This window comes from Epargyreus clarus, unplaced genomic scaffold (genome assembly GCF_041222505.1).
Source record: "Epargyreus clarus isolate Ecla_fem2 unplaced genomic scaffold, WU_Ecla_fem_2.2 ptg000014l, whole genome shotgun sequence".
Classification (NCBI taxonomy): domain Eukaryota; kingdom Metazoa; phylum Arthropoda; class Insecta; order Lepidoptera; family Hesperiidae; genus Epargyreus; species Epargyreus clarus.
The window spans coordinates 16,553,063-16,574,769 of record NW_027332222.1 but is presented as its reverse complement, the minus strand read 5'-3'; the positions used below and the strand labels follow the sequence as shown (position 1 = coordinate 16,574,769).

At 36.2% G+C, this 21,707-nt stretch overlaps 1 protein-coding gene across 1 annotated transcript; it reads left to right on the top strand.

The window, feature by feature from the left end:
- Nucleotides 1–4,025: 4,025 nt before the first annotated feature.
- LOC140747120 (uncharacterized) lies at nucleotides 4,026–20,967 on the top strand. The gene is made up of 4 exons (XM_073079373.1): nucleotides 4,026–4,412; nucleotides 18,374–18,916; nucleotides 19,419–19,626; nucleotides 20,236–20,967. Exons 1-4 carry the CDS (start codon nucleotides 4,325–4,327, stop codon nucleotides 20,381–20,383), a joined length of 987 nt encoding a protein of 328 aa, XP_072935474.1. The 5' UTR covers nucleotides 4,026–4,324; the 3' UTR covers nucleotides 20,384–20,967.
- The last annotated feature ends 740 nt before the right edge of the window (nucleotides 20,968–21,707 follow it).

The window sequence follows — 21,707 nt, the reverse complement described above, 5'->3', positions numbered from 1 at the left end:
TATATTTCTTCTTATTTTCTCGACCCACAGCACGATACGCAACCGCATGAAGCGATTTCTTTTGAACTTTTTGAACTGTATTAAATCACGATGAAATGTCTAAGATTTTGAACTCCACGCCACTCTACGGCTACGGTTATGGTAGGTACCTATTATAATTTCGAGCTATAAGCGCTGATACACACAGAATCGTTGCGATGCTGCGCCGGTAAAATCGGCGATTCCTCGCAACACAGACATTAATTGCGATAAATAACGCGCCACGTATTACGACATTAATTTGTAGGTAGGGTAAGGTTGCGTAAGTCGTACCCCCTAAGGGAAAAATTTTACAGGTAATTTAAATTAAGCAAAATCTTTTGCGTAAATTTAAGCGTTATTTAAGCGTTTTTGCGTTATTAAAGTATCATATAGAATTTAAAAAAAATATAAAAATATTTTATTTAAATGGTGATTTCAACGTTTTTCCAAATAGTACCTTCGGTACGATTTAAGTGACCAGGCGCCTCCACTATAGCCTAAGTCGTACCTAAAGTAATACCACTGGTAGTTGCACTCATTTGGTGCGATAACTTTAAAAGATTTCAAAACCATTTGTAAATGATTACATTGTATTTGGATCGGGTTTATTGAACGGGTGCCGAAATTTGCTGCTGCATGTATTTATTTCATATTTATTAAATACCACTTTCATATTTCTAAGTTTCAATAAAGCTTTCCTTCATTTCTAACCTCCTGCTTGCATGTATAATAATTATGAGAAAACGTGAAATGTTTGTTATGAGAAATATGCTTATTATGAGAAAACATGAAATATTTCAAATCAAATCAAATCAATAATAGGCTACTTTTGTCACAAGTATCGTATACTATTTTATAGCTCGTGTGACATAAACCCGCTTATACTTGTGAAGAAATATGAAAAAATATGATAATTATTTTGAAACTTATAAATGATTGAAACTAAATATTACGAACTAAAAAAGCAATAAAAATGTGACACAACCAAAACCATTGAAATTTAGAAAATTTAGTAATTATTCTGCTCTTGTGATAAAGACAAATCTAACACCACACATACGTCGAAATCTATCAAGCCATTTAGGCTACATACAGGCGTCTAGACCAATGACTTATAATGGGAACTCCACCTAAACGTATTAAAGAAACATATGATAAGCAATCACATAATTTACTAATACATAACTAATACTAGTGATACAGTAGAAAATCGATTATCCGGACCTCAGTTATAAATATTCGCGATTATTCGGATTGTGAAACGTGAACAAGTAACTTTGTAATAACCCTTACAGATCAGCCATATTTTGTGTGACATGTGCATTTAAATTCCGGAAAGTCGGCAAATCGCAACAAAATAATTACTATAAAAAATAACAAACCCGATTGCTAAAAATATAACCTATGTTATCGCCACAATTTAGACGAATCCAACGACACATAATATATCAAAATTAATGAAGTCGTTTGAGTTTGCCAAAGAATGAAAAATACATACGTAACAAACATATAGTCGAAAAACATCACCTTCCTAAATCGGTTTAAATAGCTTTTCTTCATAAACTCAATTATCCAAATTTTCGATAATCCAAATGCCACAAATACGACAACAAACAGGTCGCTTAGTCGAGATTCTACTGGAGTAGTATTATGGCTTATTTTGATAATGATTCCTAATTTAAATATCTCCTACTATGGTGTGTAGCGAAAATACACAGTCAAAACAAACAATAAAAATCGATAAAGCTCAATAGTTAGTCTTATAGTAATGCTATTGCTTAGTATGTACACAATGGCAAAAACTTTTATAAATACGTCTAAAATAAAATATTAAAATAATTATAGCTTTAAACAAAATACTCATTACTCACTTTTTAAATTTTTAAATGGCATTTAAAAGTATGAAACGTTCATAGCTATGTTTATTTTTTACAACTGTGAGGGTAGTGTGTTAATATTCGTACGGTGTAAAAATCGGCTACTTTGGACACAGAAATGCGTGGCTAAAATGCGGGTTTAGGTCACAGAGTGCTATAAATAATATTGCTGACGTAACATATATGGACATAACCCACACATAACCTTTAACATTTTTACCATTTTATTATGACTAAGTGAATAGTAGAATATGTCAATAATAGAAAAGAATCACAGAAATTAAATTAACAATCGCATTTCCCTTGAAATTGCTTACGAATGAATTTAAATTTTTAGTGAAAACATCGACAAAACTTGTTTTTTTTTTATATTTTTACATCAATGGTGCCGACATGGTGCCTTGTTATTTTTGTTACTTGCACAACTAACTTGTTGACGTTTGAAGCACTAGATATCGCTTTTTGGACACAGATGACTAGATATTGCTGTGGTACGATTTAGGCGCTTGTACGATTAAAGCAACCTTCCCCTATCTGGGTAGCGGCACCGCTTTTATGTTATACGCTCCTATTTACTATCTACACAAGATCTCTTTCTATCTTTTTTATTGAACCAGTCAACCTGACGGTAAATGGCCTGATGGTAACAACCGCCCATGGACATCGGAAACTCTATATAGAACGTGTCTTTTACCTGAAGCCAATCTTAATGCATTGCCAATCCTGAGGATTAAATTCGTCGTCTCAATGTACCTACTATCAAATAGTCTGCCTGTTTGCCGCCTAATAATATGTACTACTGTACTACCAAATAAGTCAGTCGGTACTTACAGCTTTGCACCGAAAAGAATAACTGGCTTCACGCAAAAAATAAATGTAAAGGTGATATCTCATCTGTCGAACAGTATGTACTAGTTCTATCGTCTTTCAAATTTGCATATCCCTACAGAGATACTTGTATTCAAACATTATTGCTTTCTGATGACTGTGTTTAAAAGACCTATCACGTAGATAGACCTTTTTTTTTTGTTGATGAGGGGGAAACCTTCAAACCGCCGTGGGAGCGGGAGCGGCACGGGGTTATGTGGGATTCTTACCGCACTAAAACGAACGGAACGCAACCGGAGTCCACTTGGCGCGTTGCCCCGTCGGGCTCCGCCCAGGTGAGCTTGAAACTCACCACACCATCTGGTGTTCACGACGGTATGCGACCGCACATACCGCCGTCCATCCCGGGGTTGCTGGCCAGGCGGTTCGAGCTCCCACTCTTGCCGTCCGCAACCCCGGAAGCCCCCTTTTAGTCGCCTCTTACGACAGGCAGGGGATACCGTAGCCCTATTCTGGTCCCGGAACTACAGGGACAATCACGTAGATAGACCTATCACTTTATGAAGTAGCCGTTCATAAGTATGTACCTACGTACATACTTATGAACGGCTACTTCATAAAGATAGAGATAAAGAAAAAAGGTCAGCTGCGGGTAGGATCATAATTATATCTACCCGCCTATCCACATACCTATTATATATCAGTGCCTCCACCGACGGTTTAATACGTGTGCGCGATTCACTTTTTATATCGCTTAATTATAGGAATAGCTAAAATTCCGATTAATATTTTAAGCTGCAATTACCTACATATAAAGGTTACAAAACTGTTTCGACGTAACAGATTACTTAACAAAACGGTGACTGTTCCATCAATTTTGAATCGAAATCGAAGCAATTAAAACCTTGAACCATTTCCACCGTGGCATTGCTTTGTCCTGTCGCGAGCGATACAAAACGTATCTTGCACTATTCAGAACAACCCACTCGACACGCAACTATCAATTTAATTGGAGATCCGCGGGCAGCCTCTTTACCTCGCTTAACTTTTCGATTTACATTCAAAACGGTCTTTTAAAAACCAACTCAATAACTACGGGTCTAAACCCTCGTTTCAATACGTACTTTACAAATCGCTCGCGTGGAAAACTTTACGGCTCCGTTCTCATTGGTGGATTATACGAGGGTGGAGCCCCAAGCCCCTCCCAGTGACTGCCGCGCATGCTAAACGCGATTTAAACCCCGTTTAAGCGGTGTTTTGGGCCAAAACCGCAAGAAAATGTATGTAACATCGGTTAGGGGTAGGGCGTTGCTAAATGAAAAGATTTTCTTGGTTGAGCGGTTTGAACATGGCTGACAGTCATCTCGGATGCGCGGGAAAGTGCAGCTGTCATTAATCGGAGTTATCATGATTTTAATTGATATCCCAGTCATCTAATGAAAAGGATTTAAATCGTAATTGCTGTTAATAAATCATTAATTGCGTTGTTTATTAATGTTGTTGCTTTTTTAATTAATTTGATAATAAGAGCAATGGACATAGGCGCGAAAATGGGTTTCGGAATTTAAACGTATTTTTTTAAACTTTGTGTTACGTGAATGGATCTAAACATGGATAGCCATAAGTCGTTTCTCATCAAGGACCTGCTTGGAGACGTCCTTCGGCCTGGACAAGCTGGAAAATTAGGTAAATGTTTATTTTATTAAATATTAATAGATTAATACTCCGTACTTACGCGGTAGGTGGGACTGACCGATAACCGTTATTAACCGATAAGTCGAATTCGCATAAGTCGTGGGACTTGTGGGGTAGGATTTCAAATGCGATGCGAACATTTACATTAAATGTGCAACAGTGTGGAAGCAGTAAGTGTACCTATACCTTATCGGTAATCAAGAGTTGCATGTCGCTAAACAAAAGACGAATCGACGTGATTTGAAAATCACGTAATTCGGGTTCGCGTCGTTCGGGGTAGCGTAAGTCGAGGTGTTACTTTATATGCAATTTGACGTTTTGGTCATTGGATTCGCTTTTTTGGCCACTTTTAAATGACTGTTTCGTAAACCCGGACAGGCCCTACGGTCGTTTGTCCACCGCACCGTCACCGAGCCGATACCCAACGAGATTATTTCGGCCCGATTTTTAATATGTCGTGATAGTTTGTCCACCGCGACCGATATCGGCGGCTTATTTTGTTCCTCCTTTCACGCTTGTGACAGCTGTGTATGGACAAGTTCCAACGTGTTTTATATTGTCTGCATATCGGCCCGTCAAAATGTCGGTGCCGATCTAACGGTCACGCCGATCTACTCGAAATATCGGAGCCGGGATGACGGTGCTCGGGTGACGGACGTGTGGTGAACAAGCTGCTATAGTAAATGTATGTACGCTACTTCGGCGCCGTCATTACCTAATTATCGGTATCGGCTCGGTGACGGTGGCGGTGGACAAACAGTGTAACGCCGGAAAAACTTCAGCGTCATTGTTAATACGTTCAACATTCCTTTTTCGTTGACGAGGGAAACGTTCTTAAGGTACAAGCACAGTTTGGGTTATCGAGTTACCTAAGTGGGGTTCTTGCCGAACTAAAAATTCCTCGGTACCTCGGCGCTACTTTGAGGAATTTAAGAATCCGGGATCTGCTATGGAAAGCACCGTTATTCTCATAGAGCAGCGCTCCTCTTGTCGCCTTTTTTATGATATACAGTAAGCTGGTCCCAAAGTATTGGGACGCGGTCAACTTAATTAGATAGTACCTGGATGACTCAGTGTTTTTTAACCGACTTCAAAAAAGGAGAAGGTTTCTCAATTCGACCGTAGGTATATGTTTTTTTTAAACGACATTTTCCGAAAATAAAACCTAGCCAGATCGATTTATCGCCCCCGAAACCACCTAAATACAAAATTTCAAGAAAATCGTTGGAGCTATTTCCGAGATCGTTGATATAAATACATACAAGAATTCTCGTTTAAAGGTATTCATTCATATAGATAGATTTATATACTTACCGCCTTAAAAGTGAAAAATGTTTTAGTTATTTTTTTTTTTTGTTTGTTGTCATTATTCTGTAGTGATGAAATATTCTGCGATTTTTAACGTGGTAGAAATTTTCGTGAATTGTGGATCTATAGCGGTAAAACCGTCGTCACATTTAGTTCTGTCTTATAGCACCAGAGTTAACCACATCCGTGTTCGGGTTTAAAGTATGAGGTATGACAGAGATATTTATCAGAGTTCCAATTTAGTCATCAGGGGTAGCAACGCATCTCCGCTCTTGTTTGTAGTTAGTAGCAGATAGCCGGCCCCCATGGGAAGTAGTGGACACTTGCTTACGATGGACTGGACGCTTGTTCATAATGTTCATTACTTCAATATTATTAAAATAACTGTAGCTTATTTTAATTACGGAGAGAGCTATCGTTTCTTTATTAATTAATCAATTAATTAATTAATAAATTTCATTTCATAATCTAATTTTATTTCATAATTTCAGGAAAAATGCGTTTTACCGATTAACATAACATTATTTTTTTGTATTAAGTATATTGCATATCAAGATTTTTTTTTGTTAAATTGATTTTATGTGATATGTAAATAATTAGGACGTACCTATGTAAACTGGAAGTTTTACATATTACTATATTCCTATTTAGAAGTTGGAGATTTTGAAATTTCACTGGAAGGTATGTAAGTACGGAGTACCGACTATTGTCCTCGTATTCGTATAGAACCGTATATTAAAATTACCATTCTCGTATTGAATTTGTTACTCGTTGCATAATTTGGAATAAAAAATAGTAATTGAAGTCATATTATGGATGGGCATTTGTGTTGAGCAATTTAGTAGATTTATAGCAGATGGGAAACTTGCGACCGATTTTTACCTCACTACAACAGAAGCGTTGTATTTTTAAGTATGTACAACATTGTAGGTTACTATGTACATCTATTATTTTGACATGGGCTAAAAGGCTGTAGTGTAAACAGTCCGACGCAAATCCTTTAATTGAAAGCGTCCTTAAAGTCATGAATATATAGTTGATTTTGGTTCAAATTAAAATTAGTTCAGAAAGTTCTTTGAAATTCTCTAAGTTCTTGAAAGTCTCTCATAAAATAAAAATTCATAGTTTAATTTTACTACAAAAAATAACACGGAGAACTTCAGGCTTGCTAATTTATCACTATAGTGTTCTTTATATTTCGAGTAAATGATAATTACCTAATTTCTAACGTGCGTCTAGACATTAAATCCGAGTGCGGGTTTATAATAATACTAGCTGACCCGGCAAACTTTGTACCACCTCAAAAACCATTTATCAAATATAGGTATTTCATATAAAATATAGCCTATGTTACTCGTATATAATGTAGCTTTCGAATGGTGAAAGTATTTTTAAAATCGGTCCAGTCGTTTTTGAGCCTATTCATTACAACCAAACAAACAAAGTTTTCCTCTTTATAATATTAGCATAGATAATACCTTACGTTACCAATAAAAGAGATGATTTCACAAGAAATGATCACTAGACAATTAAATAATTACGTACAATTATTAGGGTTTCTCAACCAATTTTAATTTTTTCCTTTCATAGCTATAATATTGTCGCCAATGTTCGTCTATGTTCGTACATAGCTAAGTATGTTATGGACTAAATTTTAATATAGAAGTAACAAACGAGCATTCTAATTATTTATTACTAGCTGACCCGGCAATCGTTGTGTTGCGATATAAATAAAAAAATGTGAAGGGCGAACACTTACACCCTTATCACTTAGGGGTATGAAAAATAGATAGCAGCCAATTCTCAGACCTACTGAATATGCATATAAAATTTGTTGAAAATCGGTAAAGCCCTTTCGGAGGAGTACGAGAATTTTACAAGATTAATAGCGAGCGTGTCTGTCTTCATCATACCGTACCTACGTTCAGAAACAGAGTACAGGACCAATTAATAAGAACATTATAAAAATATCTTCAATAAAAGATATTTGGCAAATTGGAAATTTCGACTACTGGGTGAACACTAGTAAAATTGTTGCTTGAAATCTTATTTTATTTATATTAAGGCACATATCGGCGTTTCATGTCCAATTTTCCGGACATTTACAAAGAAAAAATAATTTAAATATAGTAACTTAAAATCTAATCCCTGCATCATAAGGACTAAGGTAATTATTTATTAAATGTTTACAATCTAAAATACTACGCTTTTCTCCAAATATAAATGTGACCATTTCAAGGCAGGTATAATATCCATTAAAAATATTGTTCAAATTACTTGACCGTTGGCTAAAACATTGCTATAGATAGGTATCAAAAATCAAATATGCCTCTTCAGACGGCTTTTTTTAAATAAAAGGATTACTTAAAAAATCTTTAGTTTGATAAAAACTATTACAGGTTTTTTGTTGAACGATGTTCATTTTTTATGTGATATACGTAAGAAATATTATTTTCCATTCAAATTTTATCAACTTTTAGTATTAAAAACCTGTGGAATAAAATAATTGCAATTCTGTGGAATAAAATAATTGCATGTGATGACGATATAATATGTAACAATTCACTATGCAAAAATGTACTCCGAGTACCGCGTAGCAGTTCGTAGCGAGCGTAGAGCTACGCATCTCATTACAGGCCAACAACTAATTTCCGCCCCGAGAGCGATCTTTACATTACCATTGCTACGATTCCTAATTACCGTAGCATTCATAACATTTGTTAGTCAAAACACATGACGAGTGGCCTTATTTGGGCGTCATTCCCCGTCGATGCAGTCAGACGCGTTGTAAATTCATGAAATTATATGAAAAATTCATTAATGTAACTTGATTAAGGATTCAAGATTGAAAATTAGGTCCTAATGTATGCACCTACATGGTAAGGGTGCGCGCACACTCGCAAATTGGCAGCTTATTAGTGTACAGTGGCGCACACTTGAGCACGTATGCGCACAGGATAACGCTGTTCGCGGTTGTTAGTTTAAGCTCTGGAAAGGCTTAACGTTGTTGGTAAAATGTTTTAGTGTAACAGTTGTTTGTATAAACCATACAGTTACAATCGTTTTAGAATCATTATCATTATTACAGTTTATACGATTATTACAGCTTATATGTTTTTATGTACAATGTAATTTTTATTTTAAAATATGAGCGTATTATTATTAGATATTACTTTCATAACTACCGTAGTGTTGCAGAAGGCTATCGTTTTTTTGTTTAACTAAAACGTAGTCGAGCTATCAATAGATTACGATGAATGATTGCAATATGTTATATGAGAATTTCTAACGCATTGCGGGCTGTTAGGGCATTTTATTTTACTTATGTAGTTTGTTGTTCTCAACGTTTAATACTCGTACTTTAGGTTTGATATATTTTAAAGTTTTCATATGTTCCCGGTTCCGGCCTCTCAACTAGCTATCGACTTTCAAGTAAGGTTTTACAAAGATATAATATATGAATATTTGAAATTATTATCACATATTAAAACACGAAAAATCATCACGTAGACTGTAGCAGTATCCTTCTCAATTTTTTTTTATAGATTGATTCCGGCGGCACCCTCGCTTGCATTATACCATTACCATCTGTGTTGTGCTTTGGTATGAAGGATTACGCAGATATATTTATATACATGAAGCGTTATTTATTTATTTATTTATTCATGCTCACCAACATAATGCACACCTAGCAAAAACAACAATCATCACAATTATAGGTGAATACAGCATGCAAATAAAGAAAGTGAGGTAATAAATAAATAATAGCTGTAGGAGCATTGTTATAAGTAAAAAATAAATTAAATTAAAATAAAAAAATTAAATTATCGTTATTAAACAAAATAATAAAAGCGTTCCAGTGGAGACATCAGGGTATTAATGCCAGTCGCTTTAAAAGTACAACTTATCTAACAAATCTATAGAAGACAGTGACCATTTAACATTTCTTAGATTTTCTTTCCTTTTTTTGATTTCGGACGTTTTAAAAACACAATTTACTTTCGTGTAGAGCCCAGAAGTGTTCTTTCGTTAAAAGTAGCAAAATTTTGAGACAACTAACGATAACGACCTCTTAAACTACGCGAAAACTTGTCGCCCGCACGATTGGTCGAGGGCCGAGATGTCCTTCAGCTTTTATTTTTAAATTGTAAAACCGTAGTGAAAAAATAAAAATGTAGTGTTAAAATATATATGCTGTACGAATATCTCATACAGATATGCTCTACGCTATGCTTGCTAAAGCATAAGGTATTAGTCTCGTGGTGGTTATAAGAGATTGAAGATCTAGTGACGTAAGAAAGTTCTATCGTCTATCTAAATTTGTCAAAGTTATGTGCGTCACCATCATCATCATCATCAACCCATTAATGTCCCACTGCTGGGCACGGGTCTCCTCTCAGAATGAGAAGGATTAGGCTATAGTCCACCGCGCTGGCCGAGTGCGTATTGGTAAACTTCACATACCTTTGAGATTTTCTTTTTTATAAATCTCTCAGGTATGCAGTTTTCCTCACGATGTTTTCCTTCACCGTTTTAGCAAGTGATAATCAATTTCTAATACGCACATAACATAACTATGTGCGTATTAGAAATTAATTATCACTATACTATTTCCATTTCTTTATTTTCTCGATGACAGTTGTTTATAGTGTTGTGACCAAATAAGCAATGCTGTCGATCGCATATATTGATTATATGTATTTTGAACAAAGACAAATACAACAAAGCTTACGCCGTAAGAAAAATAAGACAATTAACTGACGTTGATACTGCTAAGCTTGTATATTTTGCGTATTTTCATAGTGTTATGTCCTATGGCATATTGCTCTGGGGGAAAGCAGCCGGCATAGATCAAATCTTTGTATTATAGAAGAGAGCCATCAGGGCTATTTATAAGATGAGGTCTCGGGAGTAATTGCGTGAAAAATTCAACGAAATAGGTATATTTACAGTATACCTATTTCTTTGTGAAATAATTTAGGTGCGTAACAGTGCAAACAGTGAAGGAAAACTTGAAAAAAGTTTTCAAAGGCATGTGAAGTCTACCAATTCGCACTAGGCCAGCGTGGTGGACTATTTCCTAATCCTTTTGTTTCTGAGAGGAGACTCGTGCCCAGCAGTGGGACAGTAATAGGTTGATGGTCCATATTTATATACTGCTCGCGATTGTACTTTGGGTAAATACATACATTAATCTACGCGTGCTTTTCAACGACTTTTCCAGTCACCACAGTTATGCCATGACCATAATTAAAACTTGCCATATATGAAAAAAGGCAGCAGATCTTTTGGTATAATGTATGTAATTCCTAGTTTTTCCTAAACTATGACATATTTTAAATGTTTCGGGTTTAACTATGTAACTTCAGAAATAACGATGAGAGTACGGTAGGTATAGTTATTGATTGATATTTTTATAGATAGAGCTGGGAACAACTGCTGATTTTATTAATAAAAGTTTATTGTTTATATTTTACCCTAGAGCATGGTCCATCACACTGGCACAGTGCGAAATGTGTTGTACATACCTTTAAAAACGATTTTGAAAACATGTGTAAAAGATTATTTGGGCATGTAATTTCATTTACAATATTTTACCGTTAAAGTAACACTAATAAATTCCTAATAATAATATGTAGATACATAACGTAGCGATAATAATCTATAATAATGGTTTGAAACTTGGACTTTCAATTTGAGTGTCAAATACTGACCATATCGTAGGTACTACAAAAATAAATAGCGCTCAAAGGCGCGTAAAGTCTACCAATACGCACTTGGCCAGTGCGGTGGACAACGGCTTAAACCAAACCGAGAGGAGACGCGTGCCCGGCCGAGGGTACTAGTACAACTCATAGTAAGTTGTATTAGTAAAGATACTTCGCCGCCTCGAAATTGAATGAAGCCACAAACGGCTTATTAGTAAGTTCTTTTTTTGAATTCTTGACAAATAAAAACATTTTTAGAGAAATTTTACGAGTAAATAACTATAATACTGCGTAATTTACATAATAAATAAATAATTATTTCAAATATTTTAGGGACATTTTAGCACGGAGACGTGGCGAAACTATTTCAATTCTCAAAACTGGGTACATTTTCTTGTTAGGAGTGAGTAATCTATACTAATCTATGGTACAACTACATAACTTTGAAAAATCATAATTATCTAGGATTCGAACATCGTATATTCAGACACGGCTGCCTAAATTCATATCACTAGGCTATTACTTTTTAATATGTTTTAGTAGTTGGTATAACGGTATGATACACAGGCTGTTAGCCGAATAGCACCACTCAGCAGAACCGACGTTTTGATATCCCCTCAGCCTGTTGTTCTCGGGCCCGTTTTGTTTCCAAAATATTTTCATATTCAAAAATAAATTTCAAAGGACTGCGGTTTATTTTCGTATATTTTGAATTATGAATGCTATTGTTTTAGTTACGTGAAATCACAATATGTCATCATGATTATTGTAGACTTGTGTTAATTTGTTTTTGTGTTAGTTTGTTTTTATGTGGGCTTTTTCACTAACTAAATCCCCGTCAGTGGTCTAAGCTCCCTCAGCGCTATAATCGTAGGAATATAAGCGGAGGTCTTTTAGCGCGCCACCCCTGTCGGACTCTGTCCAATGATCTAACGCTTATCAGCACATGCAGGTGTTTACACCGGTATGTGGCCACACATCTTATACTGACAGGCCGATAGGATTTCCCTTTCTTGCCGCTCGCAACCCCAAAAGCCCCCTTTTAGTCGCCGCTTACGTCAGGCAAGGAATACTCGTATGGTTGCTCTATTCTTATTTTCGACCTACAGGTACATCTGGTTTCAAGATCTACCGCAAATACACTTATGTAAAGCGTTCCAACTTAGTTCTACCAGCTTATCCTTACCATTTATAGCTTTTTATTGGACCGTTTCCTATTTCAATTTCATAAAAGAAATATCGAAAGAGTTTTAATTGACCTTCATAAGTCAAGACCTCAGATCATTATTTCCGTATAGTTGCATATGCTCTCGAACGCAGCACGCCGCCTCTCGTGCGCGCACGCGACCGCCACGCGCCGCTGTCGAACGCCGATTGACTTGCATTATCACTTAAATTTATCCTTTTGTCTATGGTATGCCCGATAGAGTATAGAGTATGGCTTTGTTTTAATGTTAAATTGCCTGTAACAAGTTTAAGTTTTGTTTCTCTAGTAAGAGGGTATTGTAGAAGAATCGCTAAGTTTTCGATAATATTAAATTGTTACTTATTTCCAAACGTTAAATAAATAATAATAATAAGGAACACATGAGTATAAACCACATCATTTATAATTGTATTGTAATTGCTACATAAATAGATGCTTTAGGTACTTCTATAAGTCTTGTGTCATAATATTACCATACAACATCAAATAGCGATAGGAGAATCTAAATATATATAACTCAAAGGTGACTGATTGACATAGTGATCTATCAACGCACAGCCCAAACCACTGGACGGATCGGGCTGAAATTTGGCATGCAGGTAGATGTTATGACGTAGGCATCCGCTAAGAAAGGATTTTGGTCAAGTCTACCTCTAAGGGGATAAAATAGGGGATGAAAATATTACTTCGTAACGTGAGCGAGGCCGCGGGCAAAAGCTCGTCTAGTAGTAAAATTGAACGTAGTCGAAAGCGCTGTTGGATTCTGAATTGAAGAGTATGGCAACGAAGACATACTTTTCTATCTGTGGCCGACAGGTAGGAATCTAATCTTATCTTATCTGATAACAGATGTTCATGGGCGGCAGTTGCCAATTTACCGTCATCACTTACTTCGATTTGTTCTACTTGCATGTAATATCCTTAAATTAACCAGTAGTTTTGTTATTTTTACATGCCCCTTCTGGTTATCGAAGCACTGAATACAATATTCATTATGATTTAAACAGTGGCATTCGTCGCTAATGGCACAATAAACTGTTGTTCATGTTTATTTGCGACTGTGATTGTAAAGGGCGGTGATTGTTTAAATCGGACCACCCCACAATATTACTAACGATTATACTTGGATTTTAAAGTCGAGACATTTGAAAATGCGATGTTTTAAAAATATGATGAGTATGTTTTTGTTGATTAATATATAAATACAGTTGTATTATTAACCTTTCCTTAACATCATTATATAAAGAAATTAAGTACTAACTATAAATACACACGTGGAAAAAGCAAACCAAAAATTACTTCTTGCAACTAAGTAAGTTGTACAATAACAAATTTTATTACACAGAAGATTTCTAGTTATTGTTAACATGTCACTCTATTTTGTTATTATTTAGGTACGATGCATATCTTAAGTTGGTATCTACATATATACAGACGGAAATAGAAACGAACTATTTATTAAAAACCATATCGAAGTTTTTACATCAATGATCTAATTAGTCCAAAGAAATGTTACAATTTTTGGCCCTTAGCTAACATAAGTCAGCTAAAAAATAAAATTGCGTGTTTTGACTATTGCTACTTAAATGTAACATTTCAATTGACTAATATCTGTTAAACGTTCAAGACCACCTGGTCGCGGTATCGCCGGCGGCGCGGCGCAGCAGGAGACATTACTAATTTGTCACGCGTGCTGTTTACATTGCCTGAAGACCGGGGTTGGTTTCTAGTGCATCCTCCATTGATTGTTAACGAGTTATCGGAGACTCCACTGCTTTATGGAGATTATTCTTTAAATAATTGAAGAGCAGTATGAATTTCGGCGTTATTTTGAACCCTTGTGATTATTCAGGCGCGCACCTCCAATTTTTGAAGGTATAATACGAGTACATATTATACCAGTATTAAATTAATTATTACGTGATTTAACTGTGAAGTAAGACAACGGAAGCAAATATATATCTCGGAGAGTTCTTTTAAGGACACTTCTCAAAAAATTTTTACCAAAAAATACAACCGACTTCTATGTCACTACAAAGTAAAAAATAATTGAAATAAATGTTGGTTTAGTACATATTTGTGAAGTCGGCGCTCAATATATTTAGTTGGATAACGATGTAAACAGCGTGTCTAATATGAGCGCCGATATATTATCTTATACGTTCCAACCTAACCTAACTAAATAGTCAATGATGAACTGGCTTTGCAATTTCATTAGAACCTACACCAAATATCTTCAAACACAACTCAATTATTCCCATCGGTCTGTTAAAAAGTAAGAGCAGTCTATTAATTCGCATTTGGTAAGTTATTTTCATTTAGCACAGACTCGTCATTAATATTAAGACAATCACGGGCTGATGACGATTTAATGGATGGATGGAGGATTTAAAATCTTTATGATTGATGTAGGTATATTAGTAATAATTAATTGGAAATTAAGATGGGGTGCTTTCAGTAACATGTCTGAAGTATTTAAGAGCAAACTACCCATGGCTCTCAAACGTCGTGCTTTTGACCAGTGCGTCCTTCCTGTCATGACATATGGAACGGCGACATAGACCCTCACTAGCCAGCACATCAACCTCCAAGTTGCGCAACGAAAAATGGAACGTGCTATGTTAAGTATTATCTTGCGAGACCGTATCCCTAACGCAGAAATCAGTAAGAGGACAGGAGTGGCTCGAACCATAGCGAACCACAAATGGCAATGGGCGAGCATGTCTGCCGGAGAAATGATGGAAGATGGACTCGAAAAGTCCTCGAGTGGAGACCAAGACGTGGCAAAAGAAACGTTGAGAGGCAACCGGCACGATAGACCGACGATCTGGTCAAAGTTGCAGGCCGCCATTGTATAAGAATGGCACGCGATCATGGAAACACTATGAGAAGACTTATATCCAGCATTGGGTGAATAATGGTTAAAGACGAAGAAGTACGTGCACTAACGGCTTGCGATTACATGTGATGATAGTTTTAAGCCTATGTATGTATAAAATAAATTAAATAAATAAATATTTTCCTTCATTGTTTAAACCAAAGATAATTATTTATTTCAAAATTCAGAGTTAACATCATTGCTTCAGTCGTGACACTCATGAGCGTGACTTATAAAATATCAAGCTGATAATAATTATTCTGTCTGCTTTTTTTTTGTTGAACTTAACGTTTCAAGCTACATTAAATGTGACCAAGAATACATAACAACGAGAGTCGATTTCATTTAAATTGCAAATACTGCTCGCTCATTTGTCGGGTGGTGATTTTTCATAATTGTAAAAAGACATTGCTTAAAGTAAAAAAGTTGGAGGTAAATTAAGTTGCCAGGAAAATTGTCAAATAATGAAATAATGTAATTTATTTTAATTTGTTATAAAAATAATTATGTGAAATGACATATAAATCTCTGTGACGTTTTAAACATATTTTCGAAGGTGGTATAATCCGCTGTGGTTCGACCCGGAGGCACTATCGCCGCATCTATTTTTGCCTACTATCAGCACAGATTAATAAATAATTACTACGTAAGTAACAGCAGTTTTAAGTGTTACTGTATTCTGGATTGAAGGGTTTGATTTGACATAGTTTTACGAGGAATTCTGGTTTAGTTCTCGGCGTCGCATCTGTAGTCGACCTTAGGTAGGAGTTTAATGTTAGCGGAGGTTTAATACAAATGTGAGGCGGTAGCCACTTATAATCAGGATTGCATGATCGTTTCTACTTCAGTGCTATAAAAAAATACAAAATAGACTTGATGTAAAAAAATAACAATTTTTATGACTCACGTGGTGTAGCGGTCATTATACCAGTCATAAGGAGCGAGATTGATAGGCAGTGAGTGAAGTAAAAGCTAAGTATTGCCACGAAGATGCTGTCCACCGGTTGTAATTGCTAGCTCGCATCCGTAGGACCAAAGTTTAGCTTACATACCTCCATATTAGACTAGCTTTTACCCAGGACTTGCGGTCAAAAGTAGATTGTTAAAAGTTGCTTTTAATTATCCATAGAGACCGTTACTTTTTCAGGATAAAAGGTACCCTATATTATTTTCTAAATTCTTGATAACGTATGATAATAAAATTTCTTGACAATCGGTTATGTGATTAAGGCGTGAAAGTATATCAAAGAAATAAACAAATAAATTCACATTTGCATTTCTAATATTCGTGAGGATCAAGCTTTGTTGAACCCATTTCTAGCTGTGCTAAGCTAGAGTTCATAGCTTAACGTCGATTTCACTTACCGCGACCGGTGTAACGTAGCATCTTCAGCGTGTTTTCTACCCGCTTAGCTTTAATGGAAACGGTCAAATTATTTTGTAGCTTATATTCGATCTTGCTTACTGCTTAGTTACAAAAATTTTTGGCAAAAATTCAGCCTTAATTTCCGTTTAGACGGGCATCTTGGTTAAAAGTAAAATCTATGTTTTACAAGTATTGGACTATTAGATGTCTGTTGCGGTAGAATCAGCGTTTATTGCTTCAACACAGATTGTCAAATTGTTTAACTCCACAAACGCCTAAAGGCATTTTTAAATGATTTCGAAGTAGAAAACCCTTTATAATGCCTATAAGTAGTATAACTAATTATTTTACAACTACGCAAAGATAGCCCAGTGGTCAGCCCTTATACGCAGAGCCCTTATGTGTAGATCGTAGGGGTTCCAAACTTACCTAAGTTTGTAACCGTTTATCCGGTTTTCCTTAGTTACTTTCAAGTGATACATAAAAGTATTATTTGTTTTATTGGTGTAGGAAAACTTTATCAGTAAAACATGCTTTAGAAATCTTCATGATGTTCACTTCGAAGTTGTGTTTAGTTTACTAACTCGCACTAAAATTGGTCAAAATCGTGGACTATGTCGCAAAGTAACTAGAAATACAATTTATACCACTATCGTATTGTTCAACAAAAGTTACGATTTTAAATAACTAAACTATAATTCCAATACTTGTTAAATAAAACATTTGAATGCTACACAAGACCAGTGAAGTGAATGCCAGCGTAAACTCAAACTCGCTCAAATAAACAAACCGTTATGAATAGGCATGTACCGAGCGGATTCGTTAGCGATGTTTTGGTAGAAGAAATTCATGCGGAAACATTAAGAACTCCCGCGGAGATCCTTCACTGGAAGAATGTTCGCTAAAACATATTTATGCGAAATTATAACGAGAGAAACACTCGAGGCCTCTCGACGGCTCCGCAAAATAACAAGTAATCGGCAGCCGCTGCGCGAATGTTTAGCATCCATGAAAAGCGACCCGGCTGAATGGCGAATGCCCACTCTTCACCATTTTCATGTAAATTAAAAGACACAAACGCAACCATACACAAGATTTCCTCCCGCGTGCTAAAATACCATTCACAGGCCTCGCATTCAATGCTCGAGAACGGAACGCCCCGAGGCATTAATTAGAGCAGAAACTCGTGTCTATGGCCGTTCCTTTTTTAACTGAGGTCTTTATGCGAGGCCCCGCTTTGTACACCTCCGTTTGTGCTCGCGGGTGTCAAGTCTTAGTGTCAAGCGGTGTTTTATCTCCTTTGTTAGCGAGATTTGCGGGGCTGTAACAAACCTCCGGTTTTATTTGTGTTCTAGTAGCCCCAGGGTTGAACTTCATCTACGATGATTCTTAATTTTGCATGATTTATCGGGTCATTTATTATGTACACGTTCTAACATAATTTAAGATTATCTTTGCTTAAGATATACTTTTATTTTTGTTAAGGTCCACATCAGGACGGCGACGAACACTTCACGCAAAGAAGCGATTCAGTGACGAGTCAAAACCTGGAGAACTCAGACGCCGAGGACGACATATCAGTCGGCGATAACCGCAGCGAAACGTCCACGCCAAAGAAAGCCTTCCCGTATGAAAACGACACAGAATGCTTTCAAAAGAAACCCGAAAATCAAAAGAGGACCGAATTAGAGGACGTGGATCGATCGTCCCCAATTGAATACAATGGTAACAACCGATTTTCGAGTTCCGAATATAACTCTCCTTTCAAAGAAGACGAGCACGAATTCGACAGACAAGATGAGCCTATGAAGTTGTACGACAGCTCTCTCTTTCATTTATACAGGCCGGATAGAGACGGCAACAAAGATGAAGGCAATGAAAGTGCTTTTGGCATTACTGGTTCGCTTTCGGAGAGCATCTACGGCCGGTCGATGGACTTATCGAAGAGCTCGTTTCAATCGCAACTCTTGGCTGGTTTTGCATCTGTTATGGCGGGAGGTTCTCATCGGGAGGGACAAGACGCCGTGGGTACGTATTATACGATACGTGACAAAGGTTTTTGTCATTATGTCTTGCTACTTTCTAAAATAAATTCCTTATTGCGTTCAATATTCGCCTATAATAGAAATACAATATAATTAGGTCATTCCTACTGCCCAATAATTCGTATAAGTACCTGAAATGTAAAAAGATATTGAATAATGACATTCATCAAGAAATAAATTAATTTTGAACATTTACAAACTGATACAAACCCTTTAGATATAGAAAAGATAATGAGTATATTCTGAGTCATGTATGAATTGAACTTGCGTTAAGAAAAATGGTACTGTCTATGAGAAATACTTTAACTCTTTTATTAAAACATCAATCTTACTGTACCTTTTAGAGGTATACAGATAATAAGTTTTCTTTATGGTGTATTTATACGCCTACGTCATAAATTTCTTGACAAAATTAGACACTAATTAGTCATTCTTATCCGCTGACGCTTATAAATTAATAACGACTTTAATTTTCTTGAACTTAGATCGTCAAGCCGGCAACCGATCCACCAGCACGCCGACATCAGGCCGCAAGCCGCGCCGCCGCCGCACCGCCTTCACGCACGCGCAGCTCGCCTACCTCGAGCGCAAGTTCCGCTGCCAGAAGTACCTGAGCGTGGCGGACCGAGGCGACGTGGCGGACGCGCTCAGCCTCAGCGAGACCCAGGTCAAGACCTGGTATCAGAATCGGCGGTAAGAGTTGACTTATATTTTCAAGTATAGATTGGAAGCAAAAAAATAGTTCAACTAGGTAGAAGAGATACAGTTAAGTACAGGTCGTCTTCGACCTGAAGAAGGCATTGGGGAATCGTTGGATTCAGAAGGCACAGTACCAATTAACGATAACGGTCAGTTAGGAGGAACTTATGACCAGTAGCGGACTTAAAAGTTTTTTTTCCGTAGCCCCCGCGGACTTTGAATATGTCATCCTTTATACGAATAGGGCGGTACTAAAGAAGTCTTTAAAAATAAAAAGTCTGAAATTTATGGGGCACAAAAGGCATATTTCATAATTTTGCCGTTTTTAAAAGTCCTGCCAGAGGTGCAAATTGAGTTTAATAGGACTTAATATATAAGATATGACTTTGTAAGGATTTGATACCTCCAAAAATGTTGAAAGAACTGCATCAGTCCCCAAATTTGATCATTGTCTTAACCTAATCTATGGTCTTAACATTGTTAAATCGAATTTATTGTTTCTATTGCATTATTAATAAAAGGCATGTTCCTTTTATAAGAAGAAACTGCCTAAGGGCGGTCGCTATTATAATTCACGTAAAAACAGGTAATCTTCTCTTTTAGAACAAAATGGAAACGCCAAAACCAGCTGCGTCTCGAGCAGCTACGTGCGCAAGCGGCGACGGGCGAGCGCGAGCTGTCCGCACACGCGCTGCCGCTCGCCTGCGCGCTGCTGCCGCCCTACCCCGCGTACATGCACTGCCATCTATGAGCGAGAGGAAGATAGATCTTAATGTTGTTTTCACGCACCTGAACGAAGTAATCTATGGATTTTATGTTACAAACATAGATTAGTAAAGATACTTCGCCGCCTTGAAATTGAATGAAGCCACAAACAGCTTATTTTAGTAAGTTTTTTTTTTGAATTCTTGACAAATAAAAACATTTTTAGAGAAAATTTACGAATAAATAAGTAATACAGCGTAATTTACGTAATAAATAAATAATTATTTCAAATATTTTAGGGACATTTTAGCACGAAGACGTGGCAAAACTTTTTTACGCAACTATTTCAATTCTCAAAACTGGGTACATTTACTTGTTAGGAGTGAGTAATCTTTACTAATCTATGGTTACAAATACAAACATTTTTTGAAATTTGGATTTACATTATTTTTTCATATTTATATAGCGTATTTATGTTGCGATTATTTGTTGTCTATTTTGTAAAATATTTTGTAATATTAAATTTAGTTAAGTATTTCGAAACATGCTTACCTAGTATTAAGTTCTTTAAGTATATGATATTTTAGTTCTCAGGAATTTTAGAGGTTCCTAAGAATGTTGACGTGTGTCTGTGATGATCACTAACCTTCTTAAAATGAAAAATCTTTTTTCTTCGTGTTTCTTAAAATGAAAAATCTTTTTTCTTCATAGTTGGCGTCGTATTACTCACCGTCAGTCCGTCATTCCATAACCATTATATTATAGTTGTTTTTTTGAATTAATTTTTATTTATTACCTTATTTAATTTAATATTACTTATTTGATTTTATTTATTATATAATTTGATTACAACATACATTCTGTGCAATAATGTTACGAATAATTGTGTTTTCTGTTATACGTTTGACTAGAATAAGTACTACCATATGGTTTCATCGATCGTAGATATGTTAACAATCCTAGTCATTAAAGTAGAGATCGATTAAACGAATGTTGCAATATTACCCGCCTTTTAATGACGCCCCATTTCAGCAAACATTGAAAACAAATGTCTCAATTTGTGACAAATTATGCTAATGCTTTGGTGCCATTTCGAATCACCGCTGCCAACCGCTGTCAATTTGCATCTCTTACAAACTTGTTAACATTTGAAAGCGCCATCAGCGCTCGATTATACAGCTGCAATTTGTTTCAGTGAACGCCGTATCTCTTCGCAGCGCTTTTTAAGCTTCGGCTACAGAATGTCCAATTTTGGCGGGGTCTCGAAGTCGCATTATTGTGAATTTATTCAAACGACATGCTAATTTCAGGACTTTTCGCTTCGGAATTGTGATTATTTATCGTCTTTATTTCAGTTTGAGCAAACGAGG